The 24,483-nt window shown below is 44.2% G+C and overlaps 1 protein-coding gene across 1 annotated transcript in view; it reads left to right on the forward strand.

Moving 5' to 3' along the window:
* The first annotated feature begins 2,234 nt into the window (after positions 1-2,234).
* The window catches only part of TM7SF2 (transmembrane 7 superfamily member 2), a 30,056-nt gene continuing 7,807 nt past the window's right edge, over positions 2,235-24,483 (forward strand). Inside the window, exons 1-8 of the mRNA XM_044269769.1 lie at positions 2,235-2,314; positions 12,440-12,505; positions 12,600-12,796; positions 13,636-13,690; positions 16,075-16,269; positions 20,810-20,913; positions 23,644-23,763; positions 23,868-24,036. Of these exons, the coding sequence (XP_044125704.1) occupies positions 12,448-12,505; positions 12,600-12,796; positions 13,636-13,690; positions 16,075-16,269; positions 20,810-20,913; positions 23,644-23,763; positions 23,868-24,036 (898 nt within the window). The 5' untranslated portion in view covers positions 2,235-2,314; positions 12,440-12,447. The remainder of the gene's footprint in view (positions 2,315-12,439; positions 12,506-12,599; positions 12,797-13,635; positions 13,691-16,074; positions 16,270-20,809; positions 20,914-23,643; positions 23,764-23,867; positions 24,037-24,483) is intronic.

Here is a 24,483-nt window from a genome sequence, read left to right on the forward strand (position 1 = left end):
GATATTTATCAGTTTGAAGCCTTTCTCATCCTCCTCTGTTTTATTAAGTTATAAATCCAAAAGATAGAAATATGTTTAAATATAAAACTTAAAGAGCATCTGTCAGCATAGCATGATCAACCACATTATAAACCAGGCAGGGTTAATCATGGCAAATGAAATGAGCCCCTATTGCCACAATGTAGTGTATGGTCGCAGCAGACTCTTAGCTCAGAGCACTGGGGGCTGAATCTGTAAACTGGAGCCACTTTGTAAATTAGCGACATTACCAAATATATTACTACTACAAAAGGGTGGAGGCGCTGCTGCCATTAGAACCCCATGGGAGGGCAGCAGAGGGCTGCTAAGGCGCTCATCAGGTCCATTGACCGCTTCTCCAAGCTCTCGGTCAGCCGGAGCGCTGTGGGTTCATAGGCTGCGGGAGGAAAAAAAATAGAGAAAATTAAACGACCCAGTCATTAGTCACCCTACGAACATAGCTTTACACTGATCTGGAGCGTGCCGAATCTCCTTAAGGAGACCAGCCTCGTGTGGAGACTTCCTGGTATGAAGACTTATAGCCAATGCTCCGCATTGAATATGCACATAGGTATCTCCCAATAAAGAAAACATCTCGCTAGCGCCACCTTGTGGAAGTGGCTCCCTATGAGTCAAGATCCTACTTTATAACAAGCCAGGCCAGATATCCATCCGTAGACAGCTGTTTCAGGGGGCGGGGAGGGGGGGGGGGGGGGGGTTGGCGGGCCCCTCATCGGTACAGAGGAAGATTCTGGCTGGGTGTGATGCGTCCTAGGCAGGGTGCTGAATCTGCCCAATACCCTGCCTGGCATCGCACCCAGAATCCTACTCCGTACTGATGAGGGGCACCCCCACCGAAACAGCTGTGTACGGATGGATATCTGGCAGGTCAGAAAGTCAGATCCCACATGTGGCGCTGGCGAGATGTTCTCTTTCTTGGGAGATACATTTCATTCTACAGAACATTTCTACTTCCCATGTAAATGACATCTATGCCCTCAGCCCCTCCTACATACAGTCCCATGTAAATGCCATGTATACCCTCAGCCCCTCCTACATACAGTCCCATGTAAATTACATCTATCCCCTCAGCCCCTCCTACATACAGTCCCATGTAAATGCCATGTATACCCTCAGCCCCTCCTACATACAGTCCCATGTAAATTACATCTATCCCCTCAGCCCCTCCTACATACAGTCCCATGTAAATGACATGTATACCCTCAGCCCCTCCTACATACAGTCCCATGTAAATGACATGTATACCCTCAGCCCCTCCTACATACAGTCCCATGTAAATGACATATATCCCCTCCCTTCAGCCTCTCCTACATACCCATGTAACATCTCTCTCTTAATACCTCCAACATACAGTCCCATGTAAATGACACCTATCCAATCCATTCAGCCTCTCATACACACAGTCCCTTGTAAATAACATCTATCCCATCCCTTCACCTCTCCTACATACAGTCCCATGTAAGTAACAGCTCCCCCTTCAGTCCAGCCAACATACAGTCCCATGTAAATGACATGTATACCCTCAGCCCCTCCTACATACAGTCCCATGTAAATGACATCTATCCCCTTCCTTCAGCCTCTCCTACATACAGTCCCATGTAAGTAACATCTCCCCCTTCAGTCCATCCAACATACAGTCCCATGTAAATGACATGTATACCATCAGCCCCTCCTACATACAGTCCCATGTAAATGACATCTATCCCCTCCCTTCAGCCTCTCCTACATACAGTCCCATGTAAGTAACATCTCTCTCTCTCTCTTAATCCCTCCAACATAGTCCCATGCAAATGACACCTATCCAATCCATTCAGCCTCTCCTTCATACAGTCCCATGTAAGTAACATCTATCCCCTCCCTTCACCTCTCCTACATACAGACCCATCTAAGTAACATCTGTAATCAGAGAGGCCCTGCCCATTAGACCACGAGACCCCGCCCTCCCTGTGACATCATAGCTACCAGGAGCTAATCCATTCTAGTCACTCCTCCACCGTAACAGAATGTAAACAAGAGACTTTCTTTCGTAACTTTATACCCGCCTGTAGGCGGAACAGCTAGTTCCCATGGCAACCACTACAGCCAATCCAAGTCAGAACTCAAGCGTGGCTCGAGCGTTATCTGCACGCGATTGGTTAGAGGAAGGCGTGGTCTGTCATGCCGGCTTCCGATTGGCTCCTGCTCTAGTGACACTATAGGAAGATGGGCAATGAGGAGATGATTGGAATTAAAGGGACAGTGACGTGACTTTGGAGTCACTGGGACAGAGCTGCAGGTAGGTGTGTGGCTGGATAGATGTAAGTGCGGCGCAGGCCCATAGGGTTGGGGTGGTGGACACTTACTGTCACCGCTGACTGCATGCTGTTCTAATTCTAGCAGGGTGACTGGGGTTGGCTGCTTATCTTTTGAATGTAAAGCTTTATCAGTAAAGCCACATGATCTAATAACCAGAAGACTGTAGAGAATGTCCTATTCACAGATCATGTCCTGCAGACTCGCCAGCAGAAGCCGCATGTCCTCCATGCTAATGCTGTCAGATACTGATATCAGTCTGCCCAGTTATACGTATACTGAGAATATAGTAGTATACAGTATACAGTACTGCCCTGCACTATGAGTATATAGTAGTTTATAATAGTGTCCTGCACTATGAGTATACAGTTGTATATAGTAGTGTCCTGCACTATGAGTATACAGTAGTGTCCTGCACTGAGTACACAGTTGTATATAGTACTGTCCTGCACTGAGTACACAGTTGTATATAGTATTGTCCTGCACTATGAGTATACAGTTGTATATAGTACTGTCCTGCACTGAGTACACAGTTGTATATAGTATTGTCCTGCACTATGAGTATACAGTTGTATATAGTACTGTCCTGCACTATGAGTATACAGTTGTATATAGTATTGTCCTGCACTATGAGTATACAGTTGTATATAGTACTGTCCTGCACTATGAGTACACAGTTGTATATAGTATTGCCCTGCACTGAGTATACAGTTGTATATAGTACTGTCCTGCACTATAAGTACACAGTTGTATATAGTACTGTCCTGCACTGAGTACACAGTTGTATATAGTAGTGTCCTGCACTGTGAGGATACAGTAGTGTCCTGCACTATGAGTATACAGTAGTATACAGTAGTGTCCTGCACTATGAGTATACAGTAGTGTCCTGCACTATGAGTATACAGTAGTGTCCTGCACTATGAGTATACAGTAATATATAGTAGTGTCCTGCACTGTGAGGATACAGTAGTGCCCTGCACTGTGAGTATATAGTAGTGTCCTACACTGTGAGTATACAGTAATATATAGTACTGTCCTGCACTGTTAGTATACAGTAATATATAGTAGTGCCCTGCACTGTGAGTATACAGTTGTATATAGTAGTGTCCTGCACTATGAGTATACAGTAATATATAGTAGTGTCCTACACTGTGAGTATACAGTAATATATAGTACTGTCCTGCACTATGAGTATACAGTAATATATAGTAGTGTCCTGCACTGTGAGGATACAGTAGTGCCCTGCACTGTGAGTATATAGTAGTGTCCTACACTGTGAGTATACAGTAATATATAGTACTGTCCTGCACTGTTAGTATACAGTAATATATAGTAGTGCCCTGCACTGTGAGTATACAGTTGTATATAGTAGTGTCCTGCACTATGAGTATACAGTAATATATAGTAGTGTCCTACACTGTGAGTATACAGTAATATATAGTACTGTCCTGCACTATGAGGATACAGTAGTGCCCTGCGCTATGAGTACACAGTAATATATAGTAGTGCCCTGCACTGTGAGTATACAGTAATATATAGTAGTGTCCTGCACTGTGAGTATACAGTAGTGCCCTGCACTGTGAGTATACAGTAGTATTTAGTAGTGTCCTGCACTGTGAGTATACAGTAGTGCCCTGCACTGTGAGTATACAGTAATATACAGTAGTGTCCTGCACTGTGAGTATACAGTAATATACAGTAGTGCCCTGCACTGTGAGTATACAGTAATATATAGTAGTGCCCTGTACTGTGAGTATACAGTAATATATAGTAGTGTCCTGCACTGTGAGTATACAGTAATATATAGTACTGTCCTGCACTGTGAGTATACAGTAATATATAGTAGTGTCCTGCACTATGAGTATACAGTAATATATAGTAGTGTCCTGCACTGTGAGGATACAGTAGTGCCCTGCACTGTGAGTATATAATAGTGTCCTGCACTATGAGTATACAGTAATATATAGTAGTGCCCTGCACTGTGAGTATACAGTAATATACAGTAGTGTCCTACACTGTGAGTATACAGTAATATATAGTAGTGTCCTACACTGTGAGTATACAGTAATATATAGTAGTGCCCTGCACTGTGAGTATAGAGTAATATATAGTAGTGCCCTGCACTGTGAGTATACAGTAATATATAGTAGTGTCCTGCACTGTGAGTATACAGTTGTATACAGTAGTGCCCTGCACTGTGAGTATACAGTTGTATACAGTAGTGCCCTGCACTGTGAGTATACAGTAATATATAGTAGTGCCCTGCACTGTGAGTATACAGTAATATATAGTAGTGCCCTGCACTGTGAGTATACAGTAATATATAGTAGTGCCCTGCACTGTGAGTATACAGTAATATACAGTAGTGCCCTGCACTGTGAGTATACAGTAATATATAGTAGTGCCCTGTACTATGAGTATACAGTAATATATAGTAGTGCCCTGCACTGTGAGTATACAGTAATATATAGTAGTGCCCTGTACTGTGAGTATACAGTAATATATAGTAGTGTCCTGCACTGTGAGTATACAGTAATATATAGTAGTGCCCTGCACTGTGAGTATACAGTAATATACAGTAGTGCCCTACACTGTGAGTACACAGTAATATATAGTAGTGTCCTGCACTGTGAGTATACAGTAGTATACAGTAGTGTCCTGCACTGTGAGTATACAGTAATATATAGTAGTGTCCTGCACTGTGAGTATACAGTAGTATACAGTAGTGCCCTGCACTGTGAGTATACAGTAATATATAGTAGTGCCCTGCACTGTGAGTATACAGTAATATATAGTAGTGTCCTACACTGTGAGTATACAGTAATATATAGTAGTGTCCTGCACTGTGAGTATACAGTTGTATACAGTAGTGCCCTGCACTGTGAGTATACAGTAATATATAGTAGTGCCCTGTACTGTGAGTATACAGTAATATATAGTAGTGTCCTGCACTGTGAGTATACAGTAATATATAGTAGTGCCCTGTACTGTGAGTATACAGTAATATATAGTAGTGTCCTGCACTGTGAGTATACAGTAATATATAGTAGTGCCCTGCACTGTGAGTATACAGTAATATATAGTAGTGCCCTGCACTGTGAGTATACAGTAATATATAGTAGTGCCCTGTACTGTGAGTATACAGTAATATATAGTAGTGCCCTGTACTGTGAGTATACAGTAATATATAGTAGTGCCCTGCACTGTGAGTATACAGTAATATATAGTAGTGCCCTGCACTGTGAGTATACTGTAATATATAGTAGTGCGCTGCACTGTGAGTATACTGTAATATATAGTAGTGCCCTGCACTGTGAGTATACAGTCATATATAGTAGTGCCCTGCACTGTGAGTATACAGTAATATATAGTAGTGCCCTGCACTGTGAGTACACAGTAATATATAGTAGTGCCCTGCACTGTGAGTATACAGTAATATATAGTAGTGCCCTGCACTGTGAGTATACAGTAATATATAGTAGTGCCCTGCACTGTGAGTATACAGTAATATACAGTAGTGTCCTGCACTGTGAGTATACAGTAATATATAGTAGTGTCCTGCACTGTGAGTATACAGTAATATATAGTAGTGCCCTGCACTGTGAGTATACAGTAATATACAGTAGTGTCCTGCACTGTGAGTATACAGTAGTGCCCTGCACTGTGAGTATACAGTTGTATACAGTAGTGTCCTGCACTGTGAGTATACAGTAATATATAGTAGTGCCCTGCACTGTGAGTATACAGTAATATATAGTAGTGTCCTGCACTGTGAGTATACAGTAATATATAGTAGTGCCCTGCACTGTGAGTATACAGTAATATATAGTAGTGTCCTGCACTGTGAGTATACAGTAATATATAGTAGTGCCCTGCACTGTGAGTATACAGTAGTATACAGTAGTGCCCTGCACTGTGAGTATACAGTAATATATAGTAGTGTCCTGCACTGTGAGTATACAGTAATATATAGTAGTGCCCTGCACTGTGAGTATACAGTAATATATAGTAGTGCCCTGCACTGTGAGTATACAGTAATATATAGTAGTGCCCTGCACTGTGAGTATACAGTAATATATAGTAGTGCCCTGCACTGTGAGTATAGAGTAATATATAGTAGTGCCCTGCACTGTGAGTATACAGTAATATATAGTAGTGTCCTGCACTGTGAGTATACAGTAATATATAGTAGTGTCCTGCACTGTGAGTATACAGTAATATATAGTACTGTCCTGCACTGTGAGTATACAGTAATATATAGTAGTGCCCTGCACTGTAAGTATACAGTAGTGTCCTGCACTATGAGTATACAGTAGTGTCCTGCACTGTGAGTATACAGTAGTATACAGTAGTGCCCTGCACTGTGAGTATACAGTAGTATACAGTAGTGCCCTGCACTGTGAATATACAGTAGTGTCCTGCACTGTGAGTATACAGTAGTATACAGTAGTGTCCTGCACTGTGAGTATACAGTAATATACAGTACTGCCCTGCACTGTGAGTATACAATAATATATAGTAGTGCCCTGTACTGTGAGTATACAGTAATATATAGTAGTGTCCTGCACTGTGAGTATACAGTAATATATAGTAGTGCCCTGCACTGTGAGTATACAGTAATATACAGTAGTGTCCTACACTGTGAGTATACAGTAATATATAGTAGTGTCCTGCACTGTGAGTATACCGTTGTATACAGTAGTGCCCTGCACTGTGAGTATACAGTTGTATACAGTAGTGCCCTGCACTGTGAGTATACAGTTGTATACAGTAGTGCCCTGCACTGTGAGTATACAGTAATATATAGTAGTGCCCTGCACAGTGGGTATACAGTTGTATACAGTAGTGCCCTGCACTGTGAGTATACAGTAATATATAGTAGTGCCCTGTACTGTGAGTATACAGTAATATATAGTAGTGCCCTGCACTGTGAGTACACAGTAATATATAGTAGTGTCCTGCACTGTGACTATACAGTAATATATAGTAGTGCCCTGCACTGTGAGTACACAGTAATATATAGTAGTGTCCTGCACTGTGACTATACAGTAATATTTAGTAGTGCCCTGCACTGTGAGTATACAGTAATATATAGTAGTGCCCTGCACTGTGAGTATACAGTAATATATAGTAGTGCCCTGCACTGTGAGTATACAGTAATATATAGTAGTGTCCTGTACTGTGAGTATACAGTAATATATAGTAGTGCCCTGCACTGTGAGTATACAGTAGTATACAGTAGTGCCCTGCACTGTGAGTATACAGTAATATATAGTAGTGTCCTGCACTGTGAGTATACAGTAATATATAGTAGTGCCCTGCACTGTGAGTATACTGTAATATATAGTAGTGCCCTGCACTGTGAGTATACAGTAATATTTAGTAGTGCCCTGCACTGTGAGTATACAGTAATATATAGTAGTCTCCTGCACTGTGAGTATACAGTAATATATAGTAGTCTCCTGCACTGTGAGTATACAGTAATATATAGTACTGTCCTGCACTGTGAGTATACAGTAATATATAGTAGTGTCCTGCACTGTGAGTATACAGTAATATATAGTAGTGTCCTGCACTGTGAGTATACAGTAATATATAGTAGTGCCCTGCACTGTGAGTATACAGTAGTATACAGTAGTGTCCTGCACTGTGAGTATACAGTAGTATATAATAGTGCCCTGCACTGTGAGTATACAGTAGTGCCCTGCACTGTGAGTATACAGTAGTATACAGTAGTGCCCTGCACTGTGAGTATACAGTAGTGCCCTGCACTGTGAGTATACAGTAGTGTCCTGCACTGTGAGTATACAGTAGTATATAGTAGTGCCCTGCACTGTGAGTATACAGTAGTGCCCTGCACTGTGAGTATACAGTAGTATACAGTAGTGTCCTGCACTGTGAGTATACAGTAGTATACAGTAGTGCCCTGCACTGTGAGTATACAGTAGTGCCCTGCACTGTGAGTATACAGTAGTATACAGTAGTGCCCTGCACTGTGAGTATACAGTAGTATATAGTAGTGCCCTGCACTGTGAGTATACAGTAGTGCCCTGCACTGTGAGTATACAGTAGTATACAGTAGTGTCCTGCACTGTGAGTATACAGTAGTATATAGTAGTGCCCTGCACTGTGAGTATACAGTAGTGCCCTGCACTGTGAGTATACAGTAGTATACAGTAGTGCCCTGCACTGTGGAATTACCGGCACACAGTAAGCAGTCATGTCATCCTGTTTCACTCATTCATATACACAGATGCTTTCCTGGTTTGCGTCTGCTCTGCATCACTCCTGATCTGTAGGTTCAGCCCGGCTATACGCCTTCAGTAGCTGTTTTCTGACTGCCAAGCGTTCAGACAACAGATTTAGAAGGTGTATGGGCACCTTGTGTCATGTGTGCAATTATTGGATGGGATTAAAGGGGTTCTCTGAGCTTTTTAGGAAATCGGTCCTTTCTTCTGTCTGTTTGTACTTCCCCAGCTGATGCTGCCATCCCCGCTGCGCTCACACAGGCTGCGGGTCCTCCGCTCGGGTCCTGACCCGATGTTTGCTCTTCTATTCCTGTTCATCCGCATTTATTATTATGCAGCTGAACAGAAAAAGAACATACATCCGGCCAGAGGAGCCTGCAGCCTGTGTGAGTGCAGCGGAGACGGCGGTGTGACGGGGCGGTAAGTGTTCAGTACCTGTCTGTCTTCCAAAGGACAAAATAAAGGACTAATTTTCAGAAAAACCAAGAGAACCCCTTTAACAGGGACTAAAGAAGGTATACTTGCTAGTCCGTGGCTCACTTGGCATATATTCGGGCCAAGCAATTAGTAAATATAAGGGCATATACACAATCGAGTCACATTATTATAACCACTTCCTACTTTCGATGTCGGCATCTTGTAGCTCATGAAGGAAGTCACGTGTGGCGAGCTGGCTCGGGGGGTATTTAAGGTGTGCGATAGGCTGTCTGCACATATATACCTCGTTGCTGTCATGGATCAATGGCACCATTGTGAATAAGTGATGTGGAAACTGTGGAGCACCACATGCCATTGATGTGAGAAGTAAATGTCAGCTACATGGGTGTGCGAGGGTCAGCTACAGAAGAGCAGCTCACCACCAAAATGAACCAGATGTGTGTCTAAAAGAACAGTTCAGCGAACCCTACTGTGTATGGGGTTCTGAAGAAGACAGATGGTCACTGACCTCTGCTAATGAAGTTGCATCAGCAGTATCAGAATTGGACCTCTGCTGATTGGTAAAGGGTCATCTTCTCTGATGAGTCACATTTTCTGCTTCATCAAATGGATAGATGATGGTGTGTCAGGCGAGAAACATCAGAGAACAAACACTCTGCAACCATTGCTGGAAGAACAGAAACTGGTGGTGGCAGCGTTATTGTCTGAGGAATGTTTTCATGCCATTCTCTGGGCCCACTCATCCATGTGGAAGTCACTCTCAACCGATTTGGGTATGAATCCATCCTTGCAGAGCATTTACACCCATACATGCTGATTTTCTTCCCTGGGGTAGATGGGATCTTCCAGCAAGCCAATGTGACCCTTCATACGGCTAGAAATGTCTGACATTGGTTGGAAGAACATGACCAAGACTTCCAAGTACTACCCTGGCCCCCTAATTTCCCAGACTTAAACCCAATTGAGCATCTGTAGGACCACCAGGATCGTCTTGTTCGCTCTGTGGATCCTTCCCCACACAGTTGTCGGGCACACAGCAGTCAGCATGGCTCCAGGTACCTGTGACAACCTACCAGGACCTTATTGAGTCACTCCCAGCCTATGTTATCCATGCTCTACACGGCGGTAACACTGGATATTAGCTGCTGGTCATAATAATGTGACTTGACCGTGTGTGTCCTGGAGACATCCACATCTGGTACTGATACATCACCGGTACCTAGACATGGTTTAAAAGGAAATTCCACCGAAAATAAATTCTGATCTTCTATAAACATGTTAGAACATGATGTTGTGGTGGCAGATCTTGAGTCGCAGAAATCTCTGAGGTTTAGAAGAACTCTACATGTGCTCTACAGACATTTACTACTTAGGTTTAGGAATTGAACTCTTCCTACATAATATAGGCGCAGCTTATGGCCTTTAGTCCAGAGCAGGGGTCAGCAACCACTGGCACTCCAGCTGTGGTAAAACTACAAATCCCAGCATGCACATTTGCTTGGCCGTACTCTGAACTCACATAGAAATGAATGAAGCTTGCTGGGATTTGTAGTTTTCTGATGGCTGGAGTGCCGGAGGTTGCTGTACCCTGCACTAGAGATACCTTAAGAGCGCAAAGGTCACAAGTCCTTGATATCTGTAGCAGCACACGGTGAAGAGCAAAGTCCTATCTGATTGTGATGGGATACGTAAAATGAAAACTGTATTAATGCCATCTACAGCTGGCTATAGTAAACTTTCATGTTGGCAAAAAAATATCAATCTTGAGAACGCAGGGACAATACATTTTATTTTTTCCCTCCACATTTAGGCAGTCAGCTGCTAAACACAGAATGACAGCGCAGCCCTTTCTATTGATTGTGGTTAGGGGATCTGTACACAATGGGGGTCATTTACAAAGACCGACGTTTAACTGGAATAGAAAGTAGAGGGGCACTCCTTAAATGGGAACAGAAAACGGCAGTCAAGATAAAATGGTTATCTAAATTAATATTTAATATAAATCACACGCATCACATATAATATTCATATGAAAACCCACATCGATTAATGAAATAAAATAAAATAAACAGTGGGGTCCTAATTGCAGTAAAAGAGTTCAGGGGTTCATGGGACACTGCCCACAGTAGAAATCAGTCTCAGTAAATCCACATACACCTAAATGCAGTGTGAGAGGTGTGTGGTTAGATTGAATCAATTGAAGCAAAATTGCCACACAATGTCCAGCTTCAGGCCTCCAGAGCAGGGAAATCGATGATAAAATCAAGTCCTGGAGAAAATGGCAGTAAGCGCTTCTTACCGTGAGCCTTCAGTAGTCTCGCTGTAATCGAGTGGAGTGTCAGCCTAGCACAGCTGAACGCGGCGTCCCACGTGGTACAGAGTCAAAACGTGACGTCTCACGTGACTCACCAGCTGGAGCTATAGTAGCTGTAGTAGCGTATCTCTTTATATTTGTAAACACCACCTCAGATGCGAGACTGGTTCTACGAATCACCCCGACCGGCGTTGTCACTACTCGGTCACTTGTAGTATCGGGGGGAAAAAGACTCACTGTCCCAACTTGCCCAAACGCGTTTCAGGGTATACACCCCTTCTCACTCGATTACAGCGAGACTACTGAAGGCTCACGGTAAGAAGCGCTTACTGCCATTTTCTCCAGGACTTGATTTTATCATCGATTTCCCTGCTCTGGAGGCCTGAAGCTGGACATTGTGTGGCAATTTTGGTGCTGTGTTTTGGATGCAGCAAGAAATTGCGTGTGGTTTCTGCAAAATATATCAGCTTTTATGCCGTTTTCTTCCAGCAAAGGAAAACACAGAGCAGACTTGAATTACACGAATGTAACGCAATTATTTAATAAATGGAATTCAGTTCTGTTGTGTGATTTGATTTCTTTTCCTTTGCTGGAAGGAAACGCAGCATAAATGTAGATATTTTGCTGCTGAAACTGCACGCATTTTTTTTATACGTCCCCCCCCATCCAAAAACAGCACCCCATGACATGTGGCAGCACCCCAATCCACATGCAGTTTTTGTTGTGTGGCAAGTACCCTGACTCAGTGGCCTCCTTAGAGATTAATAAATCTGCTGGATGCCATGGTTAAAGGCGTTATCTTGGAATTTAATATTGATGGCTCCTCCTCAGGATGGGATTGAGCTGCTCCTATGGCCAGAGGTTAGCTATAACTGTCCTAGGCCATGTGACCGATGTACGATGACGTCACTGCGGAAGAAGCCAGTGGAGCGCCGCAGCCTCTTTGAACAAGTGAATGGTACTAGTTTCGGGAGTCGGACCCTCCCTCCGATCTGATACCCTGAGGATAGCCCCTCTAAGAATGTCAATGCCAGCAGTTTGTTTTTGTATTTTTAATACATTTTTATTACTCTTATTATTCTACTAAATAATAACATTTCCATTCTAGGAAGAAGGATGGCGGACAAGATAAAAACTACCCGTACCAAAGAGCTTGAGTTTGGGGGATCCATTGGTAAGCGTGTTTGACCCTCGGGAGGAAGGATTGCTCGACACTGCGGTATTACAGGCTTACTTAAAGATTTTGGTTTTCTTTTACCCGTCTGTAGGGGCCTTACTTATGTTGATATTCCTGCCTGGGACAGTCCTTTACCTACTTCTCACATGTAACACAGCCGATGCCAGCGTATTACAGGTGCCAGGTCCTCTTCCTCCGCTGGAGACTTTGTGGAATCCATTTGCCCTGACACTGCTGCTGAGCTGGATGTCTCTGCAGGCGGTGCTATATATGTTGCCTATGGGAACGGTATGTCAACTTTTTGTGTGTGTTTTGTGTAACAACACCCCTTACTCTAGGGCTACACAGCGACACTTGTCGCACAACAGTTTCCGCGGCCAGGATCGCTGAGTTGCGGTGATCCCATAGAAATGAATAGGATCACTGCAGCAGTTGCAATAAATCCAACGTGACAGCTGTTGTGCGACCAGAGTTGCTGTGTAGCCTTACTGTCGCTACAACATATGATAGATGTCATTCTGCATAATAAAAGAATAAAAGCAGTGGATGCTAAGAATACCTGCTAAGCATGCCCACTAACCAAACTCCATTCAGATTCTGTCCTTGGTTGGATTCGAACCTATGGACCGTTCTTGCCATCAAAGATTGCAAAACCCTAACTGATGCCTTTGGAATTAATGGCGGTTGGTCCATCGGTTTTGCCAGTATCGGCCAATATCAGACCCATGGCAGCCATGCTGGATGCATTTTTAAAAGAAACCATAGGGCTAGTATGAACAGCTGTTAATACATGTCAGTCTAGATGGTAGGAAATATGATTTATGTTGTACCTGATCCATATTCCATGTGTATTCTCTGCACGTACCAACGGATAGCAAGACCGTTTTGCACAGGTATTGTTGTTCCCACTCCTCGCCCTCACTAGGTAGAATAAAAGACAAGATTCAGGTTGCCAGTACAGTGCATGGTGGTGACCAGTCACATCACAAGACTTGACCAGTGATCGCAGTAATCTAAATGGTCTAAAAGTCTAAATTGTCATTTTAAACCATCTGTGATTCATCATGTGATTTATAATAAAGCCATGCTACATATCAAGTGGTAACGAAGGAATGATCTCATTGCAGATAGCTGAAGGAATCACTCTGAGAGACAATACCCGTCTGAGCTATAAAATAAATGGTGAGTTCAAAAGGGTGATGGGTGATTTTCAGTTTATAGTTGCCAGCATCTCCAGACACGTTCTCCATGTTTAGTTGAGCATCTGGGTCTATAACATTACAGATACAGGTGAACCATAGTTTATTAATTAAAGAGGTGTTCTGGGCATTAAAGGGGTTGGCCCATAAACATCATCCATGGGATAGGTGATAAATGTATGGTCAGTGGAGGTCCACATGAGACAGAAGTTGGTTGATGGTTGAACAAACATCTGGTGAAGGTTCCTCTTACAGACACGGCCATACACACTTTTGTCCATGTTGGCCATTACAGTTGTTCAATGAAACCAGATGATGGACAAAAGAGCTTTCAGGGAATGTTCTTTCAAAGAACGATCTTTCATTCACGAACAATGTTTCTTTGAACAAACGATCTTTTGTTCCTACTATTGGAAGACAATATTAGAGGCGGGCGGCTTCTTTTCAGATGATAATGGTCAGCTAAAACAATTGTTTTGGTAAATTTCAACAGATCAACGTTCGTTTTAGTTGAAATCATCCATTTTGATCAACTGTAGACTAAAGGCCCCTTACACTGTGCAAACATCCAGCAGATTATTGCTAACAAGCACTCATAGGAACACTCGTTAGCGCTAATCTGGCGGTGTAAAGGTGCTGACAATTACCCAATGAACAAACCAAGCGCTTGTTCATCGGTTAAATAGCATCACCATTTGCCGGCAGCAGATTGAGGTGTCTAAACAATGATTCTGTATAGGGACGAGCGACATTAGTGATCGCTCCTCCCCTTACTGTGGAGGAGATCGCTGCATGTAAATGTGGAGGTCTCCTCCACTGACGAGCAGGCAATTGTTAGGAAGGAACACTTCCTTCCCAACACTCGTCTGCTCAATTGAGCAGTGTAAAGGGGCCTTTATGTGTATGGCCACCTTAATTGCTGGAAACTCCACCCTTCATGAGAACAGGGGTACCCAAGTTCCCTGGGGTGGAGAGTGAATATGCATGGCCGCTGCTCTATTCACTGTCTATGGGACAGTACAGCGCTATTCCGTCAGTTCTATAAAAGTGAATGGAGTGGTGCCAGCGCTATTGTGATCAGTGGGTGCCAGAGGCCGAAACTCTAGTGTTCATATATTTATCAGCAAACCTGTAGATAGTTGGTGAACATTGTTCACAGGCCAACCCCTTGAACTTTGGGGTAAGTAAAGGTACTTTCACACTAGCGGCAAATTACTCCGGCAGGCTGTTCCAGCGGGTGAACAGCCTGTCGGATCCGTGCTGCTGCTGGTGCACGCGTGTCCCCCTATTGACTATAATAGTCGGATTTCCGACGGCAGCACGGCAAACATGCCGAGAGGCGGCCGGAATAAAACATGTCGTTAGTCCAGGGGCACGCGTGCACTAGCGGCAGCATGGACCCGACAGGCTGTTCACCCGCCGGAACATGACTTTATTTATAGGGTAAAGAGCTCATCAGTTTCCTTAAAGGGAACCTGTCACCGGGATTTTGTGTATAGAGCTGAGGACATGGGTTGCTACATGGCCGCTAGCACATCCGCAATATCCAGTCCCCATAGCTCTGTGTGCTTTTATTGTGTAAAAAAAAAAACGATTTGATCCATATGCAAATTAACCTGAGATGAGTCCTGTATGTGAGAGGAGTCAGGGACAGGACTCATCTCAGGTTAAGGCCTCTTTCACACTACAGTATGTTGAATTCAGTGTTTTGCGTTCCGTTTTTCACGGATCCGTTGTTCCGTTTTTTGCTTCCGTTGTGGTTCCGTTTCCGTTCCGTTGTTCCGTTCCGTTTTTCCGTATGGCATATACAGTATACAGTAATTACATAGAAAAAATTGGGCTGGGCATAACATTTTCAATAGATGGTTCCGCAAAAAACGGAACGGATACGGAAGACATACGGATGCATTTCCGTATGTGTTCCGTTTTTTTTGCGGACCCATTGACTTGAATGGAGCCACGGACTGTGATTTGCGGCCAAATATAGGACATGTTCTATCTTTTCAACGGAACGGAAAAACGGAAATACGGAAACGGAATGCATACGGAACACATTCCGTTTTTTTGCGGAACCATTGAAATGAATGGTTCCGTATACGGACCGTATACGGAACGCAAAAAACGGACCGCAAAACGGAAAAAAAAAACGGTAGTGTGAAAGAGGCCTAATTTGCATATGGATCAAATCGTTTTTTTTCCACAATAAAAGCACACAGAGCTATGGGGACTGGGTATTGCGGATATGCTAGCGGCCATCTAGCAACCCATGTTCTCAGCTCTATACACAAAATCCCAGTGACAGGTTCCCTTTAAACTATCTTATGTTTCTACCTAATCAGGTTGGTCTGATCTTGTGTCTTTTGGCAGCTTTTTATGCTTTCCTGGCGAGCGCCGTCCTGGCAGGCGTGGCAGTGACGCTCCGGTTACCCCTGTCTTATGTCTACGACCACTTCCTGGAGTTTGCTGTTGCCGCTGGAATCACATCTTTGGCTCTCAGTATCTTTCTTTACATCAAGTCTCTGGCAGCACCAGAGTCTGCACTGGCCCCAGGGGGCAATTCAGGTAGTGTGCATTAACCCTAAAAACATCGAGAATTGAAGTGAATGGGTCCGCATCCGAGCCGCAAAAACAGCTGCTCGGATGCGGACCCAAACAACAGCCGTGTGCATGAGGCCTAAGGCTGAGTTGACACGGGCGAGTATTCTGCGCGGGTGCATTGCGGGAGGTGAACGCATTGCACCCGCACTGAATCCAGACCCATTCATTTCTATGGGGCTGTGCACATGAGCAGTGATTTTCACGCATCACTTATGCGTTGCGTGAAAATCGCAGCATGCTCTGTATTGTGCGTTTATCACGCAACGCAGGCCCCATATAAGTGAATGGGGCTGCATGAAAATCGCAAGCATCCGCAAGCAAGTGCATGGTTATAAGGGAAAATAATAGCATTCTGAATACAGAATGCATAGTACAATAGCGCTGGAGGGGTTAAAAAAAATAAAAAATAATTTAACTCACCTTAATCCACTTGCTCGCGCAGCCGGCATCTCTTCTGTCTTCTTTTTTGCTGTGTGCAGGAAAGGGAACTGTGGTGACGTCACTCCGGTCATCACATGTTCCGTCACATGATCTTTTACCATGGTGATGGATCATGTGATGGACCATGTGATGACCGGAGTGACGTCACCACAGATCCTTTTCCTGCACACAGCAAAAAAGAAGACAGAAGAGATGCCGGCTGCGCGAGCAAGTGGATTAAAGTATAACTGTCATATTATTTTTTGGGGGAGTATTGGATTGTGGTGATATATATCTCCTTGGTGGCCCTATTTCAACTTTTCACTGTGTATTCAATTACCCCTCAATTCCACATTTTTGTTCCCTGTACTGCCCACTTTTACCTGAGCTTAAAATCAGGTTGCTGGGCATGGTCCGTCTATGTGTTGTAGGACGGAGGATGCAGCGTGCAGGGTCAGATTACAGACAGCCAGGGACTGTAAGTAAATGATTAAAGCCAGGTCCTCCCCAGCAGCTGATAACAGTGCCTGGGCTGTGTGCACTTCTCCCTGTCCCTGCGCTTGGCAGACGCTCCCTCACTCAGCAGAGCTGGAGAATGCAGAGTTGGAGCAGCGCAGACCAGGGAAGGGAGATCTGCCATCTGCTCAGTGTATAAATGAAAGCAACATGTGGTAAGAGGACCCCTTTCTGCTGGAGGAGATTAACCCTTTAGGGGGGAGGGCTCTGGTTACTGACACCTCTGGGGGGCTATTGTTACTGGTTAGTGAGGGCAGGCGGGATTAGTCTCAGGGTGAGGGCAGTGGCGGCCATCTTAACTGAATAGTGATATTGCAGTTTTATGCAGACTGGTTGCTAAGGGCTGAATCTTATTAACTGCCTCCGGACCGCCTAACGCAGGATCGCGGTCCGGAGGCGGCAGCGCTGCGCAGAGTCACGCATATATGCGTCATCTCGCGAGACGCCAGATTTCCTGTGAACGCGTGCACACAGGCGCGCGCGTTCACAGGATCGGAAGGTAAGCGAGTGGATCTCCAGCCTGCCAGCGGCGATCGTTCGCTGGCAGGCTGGAGATGCGATTTTTTTAACCCCTAACAGGTATATTAGACGCTGTTTTGATAACAGCGTCTAATATACCTGCTACCTGGTCCTCTGGTGGTCCCTTTTGTTTGGATCGACCACCAGAGGACACAGGTAGCTGTGTAAAGTAGCACCAAACACCACTACACTACACTACACTACACCCCCCCTGTCACTTATTAACCCCTTATGAACCCCTGATCACCCCATATAGACTCCCTGATCACCCCCCTGTCATTGATCACCCCCCTGTAAGGCTCCATTCAGACGTCCATATGATTTTTACGGATCCACAGATACATGGATCGGATCCGCAAAACACATACGGGCGTCTGAATGGAGCCTTACAGGGGGGTGATCACCCATATAGACTCCCTGATCACCCCCCTGTCATTGATCACCCCCCTGTAAGGCTCCGTTCAGACTTCCGTATGATTTTTACGGATCCACGGATACATGGATCGGATCCGCAAAACACATACGGACGTCTGAATGGAGCCTTACAGGGGGGTGATCAATGACAGGGGGGTGATCACCCATATAGACTCCCTGATCACCCCCCTGTCATTGATCACCCCCCTGTAAGGCTCCGTTCAGACGTCCGTATGATTTTTACGGCTCCACAGATACATGGATCGGATCCGCAAAACACATACGGACGTCTGAATGGACATTTTTTACACATTTTTTACACATTTTGATTTCAAACTACTTACCACACATTAGGGCCCCTAGAATGCCAGGGCAGTATAACTACCCCACAAGTGACCCCATTTTGGAAAGAAGACACCCCAAGGTATTCCGTGAGGGGCATGGCGAGTTACTAGGATTTTTTTTTTTTGTCACAAGTTAGCGAAAAATGATGATTTTTATTTTTAATTTTTTTTTTCTAACAAAGTCTCATATTCCACTAACTTGTGACAAAAAATAAAAAATTCTAGGAACTCGCCATGCCCCTCACGGAATACCTTGGGGTGTCTTCTTTCCAAAATGGGGTCACTTGTGGGGTAGTTATACTGCCCTGGCAATTTAGGGGCCCATATGTGTGAGAAGTAGTTTGAAATCAAAATCTGTAAAAAATGGCCGGTGAAATCCTAAAGGTGCTCTTTGGAATGTGGGCCTCTTTGCCCACCTAGGCTGCAAAAAAGTGTCACACATGTGGTATCGCCGTACTCAGGAGAAGTTGGGCAATGTGTTTTGGGGTGTCATTTTACATATACCCATGCTGGGTGAGATAAATATCTTGGTCAAATGCCAACTTTGTATAAAAAAATGGGAAAAGTTGTCTTTTGCCAAGATATTTCTCTCACCCAGCATGGGTATATGTAAAATGACACCCCAAAACACATTCCCCAACTTCTCCTGAGTACGGCGATACCAGATGTGTGACACTTTTTTGCAGCCTAGGTGGGGAAAGGGACCCACATTCCAAAGAGCACCTTTCGGATTTCATCGGTCATTTTTTACAGATTTTGATTTCAAACTACTTCTCACGCATCTGGGCCCCTAAAATGCCAGGGCAGTATAACTACCCCACAAGTGACCCCATTTTGGAAAGAAGACACCCCCAAGGTATTTCATGATGGGCATAGTGAGTTCATGGAAGTTTTTATTTTTTGTCACAAGTTAGTGGAATATGAGACTTAAGAAAAAAAAAAATCTGTTGACATAATTCTGTTTGACAATGAATGGGGACAAAACTAAAGCGTTTTGATCATTTGCCCCTTGATAGTGACCTTGCCTGGGCTACACTATGACTTTGTGTAGCGCTTCTGATTGAGTGACATCTGCAGTCCACAAGTTTACATACGACCGAATGTATTCCATCGGACTGAAAATTAGGCTGGAGATGTAAAATCAATCATTAGCGCAATAGAAAGTCAGTATAGCCCAGGCCGTAAGAGGGTCCATACTGCACTGCATGGCTGTCAGTTTCATCCATGATTACGTTCAGCGTTTCAATTTTTTCAGCACGGATGCAACCAGTTTTTGATGTGTTTTTCATGCTCATGAAGAATAACAATCTACATCTCCTACTAATCATCAGTCAATAACGCACTGCATCCGGATGCAGCCCTGGCCATTCATTTCTATGGAGCCAGAGCTGCATGAAAACCGCACAATATAGATCATGCTGCAGAGTTCCCTAAATGCAAAGATGATGCGTGAAAAACACAGACCCATTGAAATGAATGGATCAGGACTCAGTCCTGATATATGTGTTTGCTACATGCATCGCATCCGGACAGAAAACTGGAATTAGTCTTAAGCTTCTATGCCAGAAAACTGGGGTCCAAAAATTTTAAATTTTGGTGCAAGTCCCAGTTTACGCTAAAATTTGTAACTTCTTGGCTGTCTCCTCATCCTCGCCACTTTTACCAAAAGTGGTCAGGCTGCTGGTGGGACTTCTGTGGCTCAACAACATGTGTACATGCAATGTACATGTGCAACGCTGGAGGGGTTTATAAAGGTTCCTTGAAAAGTAAGATTGTCTAGGTTGGCCATAGCAACCAATCAAAAGACAACTTTTATTTCGTATTCATGTAAAATAAAAACTGCAATGTGATTGAACAGATTTTTTTTTAGTGACTGTTTTCAAAAATCTTCTGCAATCATTTTTTGTGTGCACAGATTGTGTCTTCTAGTAAAGGGATATTCCAGGATTTTAATATTAATGGGCTATCCTCATTATATCAGTGTTGTAGGTCTAACACCCCTCACCCTTGCTGATCTGCCTTTTCTGATCAGTGTCGGCTCCAGAACTACACAGCGCCGTCCATTGTGTAGTGGACAGAGCTGGTAATTGCAGCACTTCTCCCATTGACCACTACACAGGGGATGCCGCTAAGGCTTACTGTGACCCAGCTGATTGGAGAGGGGGTGCCGGCTGTCAGACCCTCACTGATCATATATAGATGGCCTATACTGAGGATAGACCATCAATATTAAAATCACTGGATACCCCTTTAATTCTGTTCTCATCTTGACCTTTTTTTTTTTTTTTCAGGAAATCCGCTGTATGACTTTTTCATCGGGCATGAATTGAATCCTCGTATTGGTTCCTTTGACCTGAAGTATTTCTGCGAACTTCGGCCAGGACTTATGGGATGGGTGAGTATTATTTTCAAAGACCTCTGAGTGGGAGAGCCAGTAAGGGAGATTTACTAATTTTGCACCAAAAAAATGTAATTTATGCTTTGCACCTCATGTGTTTTGGAGAATTTCTGTACCTCTCTCAACAAGAGGGCGTGGCTTAGTGAGAATTGTGGCATGGCTTAAGATGTGCCAAAATTGCACCAAAATTTTGGCGCAAGGTAAGCCAACTGATAGGTAAAGTTAGACAAAATGTGGCACATTTATGAATGCTTTTATGCCACGTGCAGCGGTATTTGTCCGGCCGCCTCTCAGCATATTTGCCATGCTATGGCCGAATCTCTGCCGGTACCAATTATAGTGAACAGGGCTGGAAAAACCTCCAGCAGTGCACGGCTGCACACCGTAGTTGCGGAACTAGGGTTGTTTCGGGTATCAAATTTTCGAAACCCAATCAATACTTTTGTCTGGTATCGACCTCGATACCGGGATTTGACTTTTTTCGATACTAGGCTTCGCTATTGCGCAGTCTAGTATCAGAGAACACGGAGTGCGCTGCTCTCAGCGCTCTCAGCGCGCTCCGTGTTCTCCTCAGCAGCACAGGGGAAAAGGAACAGTCTCTCCCTTCCCCCTGTGCCGCTGCTGCCGCTGCCACCAATGAGGAGAGAGGGGCGGGCGCACTGCGCCACCAATGAAAGTAAATGTTTAATACAAATCTAGGAGACGGGTGCTGGATTAAATGTTAATTATCATTGGTGGCGCAGTGCGCCCTCCCACCTTCCTCCTCAGTATTAAAATCATTGGTGGCGCAGTGTGCCCCATCCCCTCAACCCCCCAGTATTAAAATCACTGGTGGCAGTGGCCACAGGGTCCCCTCCTTCTCATTGGTGGTGCAGTGGCAGCTTCTGATCGGAGCCCCATCAGTGTAATCCTGCGGCTCCGATCGGTTACCATGGCAGCCAGGACGCTACTGAAGCCCTGGCTGCCATGGTAAGATCCCTGCTGCTGTGTGCACTATGCCCAGGGCAGCAGGGAGAGTGTGAAGCCCTATTCACCCTAATAGAGCTCTATCAGGGTGAATAGGAAAAGGGATGTAAAGATCCCAGGTTCTAGCCCCTTTCCCAATTTTACATATAAAATATATAAACAATAAATAAATAAACACATTACATATCGCCACGTCCGCAAAGTTCAAACTATTAAAATATAAAAAAAATGTCCTATGCGGTGAACGCCGTGACAGAAAAAAAAAATAATAATAAACTGCGCAATTCTCCATTTTTTTGTCACCTTGGCCCCCCAAAAAATAGGATAGGACTGTTCTATTATGGGCCGGATATTCCATAAAATGCAGAATGCACGTGGCTTTTTTTGGTGTTTTTTTTTTTCCGCGTGGTATCGAGTATCGCAATACTTTTTTATGGTATCGAAACCAAATAAAAATTTTGGTATCGAAACAACGCTATGCAGAACAGCATGTGAATCAGGTCTAATCACAGATTAGGGCACACGCCATATTTGCTCCATAATGTGGGATTCTTTTTTGAGCTTCTTGCTGGAAACTGAAATGGAGAAAAGGGGACGTTGCTTAGGATGGGGTGGGGGGGCCGCCTGCCGGATTTACTAATGGTGTAATTAGAGCTGAGATCTACTCCAGCTTAAAGCTAGTGTAGATCTCTGTGTGTCTGGCGCATGGGATGACAGAAGATGCGCCAAGTTTGTTAAGAGGCCTGTGACTCCAGTGCACTTTTTACTAAGACTACCATAGGAAACCCCCAATCTTAGTAAATCTGCCTCAGTATGTCTGAAAATGCACCAATAAATCCTGCACAAGTCACTGTAATAAATCTTGGTGCATCTGAAGACTGTCTAGTCTAAGGGTAGTTTCACACTAGCGTCAGACATCTCGGGCAGGCTGTTCTGGCAGGTAGCAGCCTGCCGGAGAGGTTTGGATCTGGCATTGCCAGACTCTACTTGATACCCGCTGGCCCCATTAACTATAATGGAGATTGGTGGAGATCCAGCCACAACCTGGCAAATATGCAGAGAATTAGCCATTACCCTGCTCACATTATCTCACCTTCTAATGCTGGGTGTTCCTATCTGGCCAGCCAGTCTAATAAGATCTCAGTAGAAGAATAGGAGCTTCCTGACCTGAAGGTACTAATTAAAGAGGTTTCCATGTTTTTTAAGAAATCGGTTATCTGTTCTGTCCTCTGAAAGAAAGGCAGTTTAGTTAGTACTTTCCCTTCCATTGTTGCGTGCTCTCCTGCCCAAGTCCAAACTGGATGTGTGCCCTTCTCCTCCTGTTCAGCGGCATATTTATATCTATAACCAGGGGTGTACATAGAGAAGCCCCCATAATGTGGGCTGATGTCGTACATGTTGACATCGCACACCTAATCATCTTGGACAGGAGGATTTGGCTTTTCTAATGTTGTGCACCATAATTAAGGACTGGGACTGGGACCACTAGCTGCAGGGTTTCAGAGGTAGTCATCTGGGCTGTCCACTACTGAATCATGGAGTAATGGAAGAAGGTGGCCTGGTCTAAAGATTTAGATTTTTCTTTTACATCATAGAAATAGATGGCACCAAGATGCACCATGGGAAGAAGGCTAGCCTGCAGAGGCAGTGTGATACCCTGGGCAATGATCTGCTGCTAACCTCTTGGTACCAGATACCACACGACGTCTTCAGAGTGAATATCACAATATTACCCCTCTAACATTATATATTCCTTTCCAGTGTTTGATCAACTTGTGTTTCCTGATGAAGGACATCGAGCTCCGTGGCTCTGCCTCCCTCTCCATGATTTTGGTGTGCGGATTCCAGGGTCTTTATGTCATGGATGCTCTATGGCATGAGGTCAGCATTGCTATATGACGTTATCAGGTTTATTTAGACGGAGGAGCACAGACCCCGATGTGTTTTAAACCAAATTAAGTTTTGGCCACTTTCTCTGTCCACAGGAAGCAATCCTCACTACCATGGACATTGTACACGATGGATTTGGTTTCATGCTGGCATTTGGAGATTTATGCTGGGTCCCGTTCACATATTCACTGCAGGCATACTTCCTAGTCCGTCACCCACAAGAACTGAGCACTTCGGCTGCCATTGGCATTGTCCTTCTCAATGGTATGATTACTTCTCCCCCTGTTACACTGCATGTATCAAGGTAGTCTTATAGGCCCAAGATCTCAGCATACACAGTATCTTTAAAAGTGATACGGATGATTTATATTATTTTAACATTTTGGAAGTTGTATTTTGATGTGGAGTTTGTATCTGGTCACCTACCAGTTGAAACATTTGAGTGTAGTGAAGTTGATATTTATCCTTAAAACCAGGTAGAACCTGCTGGTTCTCCAGAGTCCAATGGTAGGTATGGTCTGTGTAAGGCCTCTTTTATATGTAGGTAAAATATTGTATCATACACACCAAATATAGTCTTAAAAAGAGGTTTTCTAGTCCTTTTCATATGGATGGAAAATCCTCAGGATAAGCAATCAATATCTGATTGGCAGGATCCAACCCATGACAACCCCGCCAATCAGCTGTTTAGCAGTAGTGCTGGAAGTCATG

The sequence above is a fragment of the Bufo gargarizans genome, chromosome 10, assembly GCF_014858855.1.
Source record: "Bufo gargarizans isolate SCDJY-AF-19 chromosome 10, ASM1485885v1, whole genome shotgun sequence".
Lineage (NCBI taxonomy): Eukaryota > Metazoa > Chordata > Amphibia > Anura > Bufonidae > Bufo > Bufo gargarizans.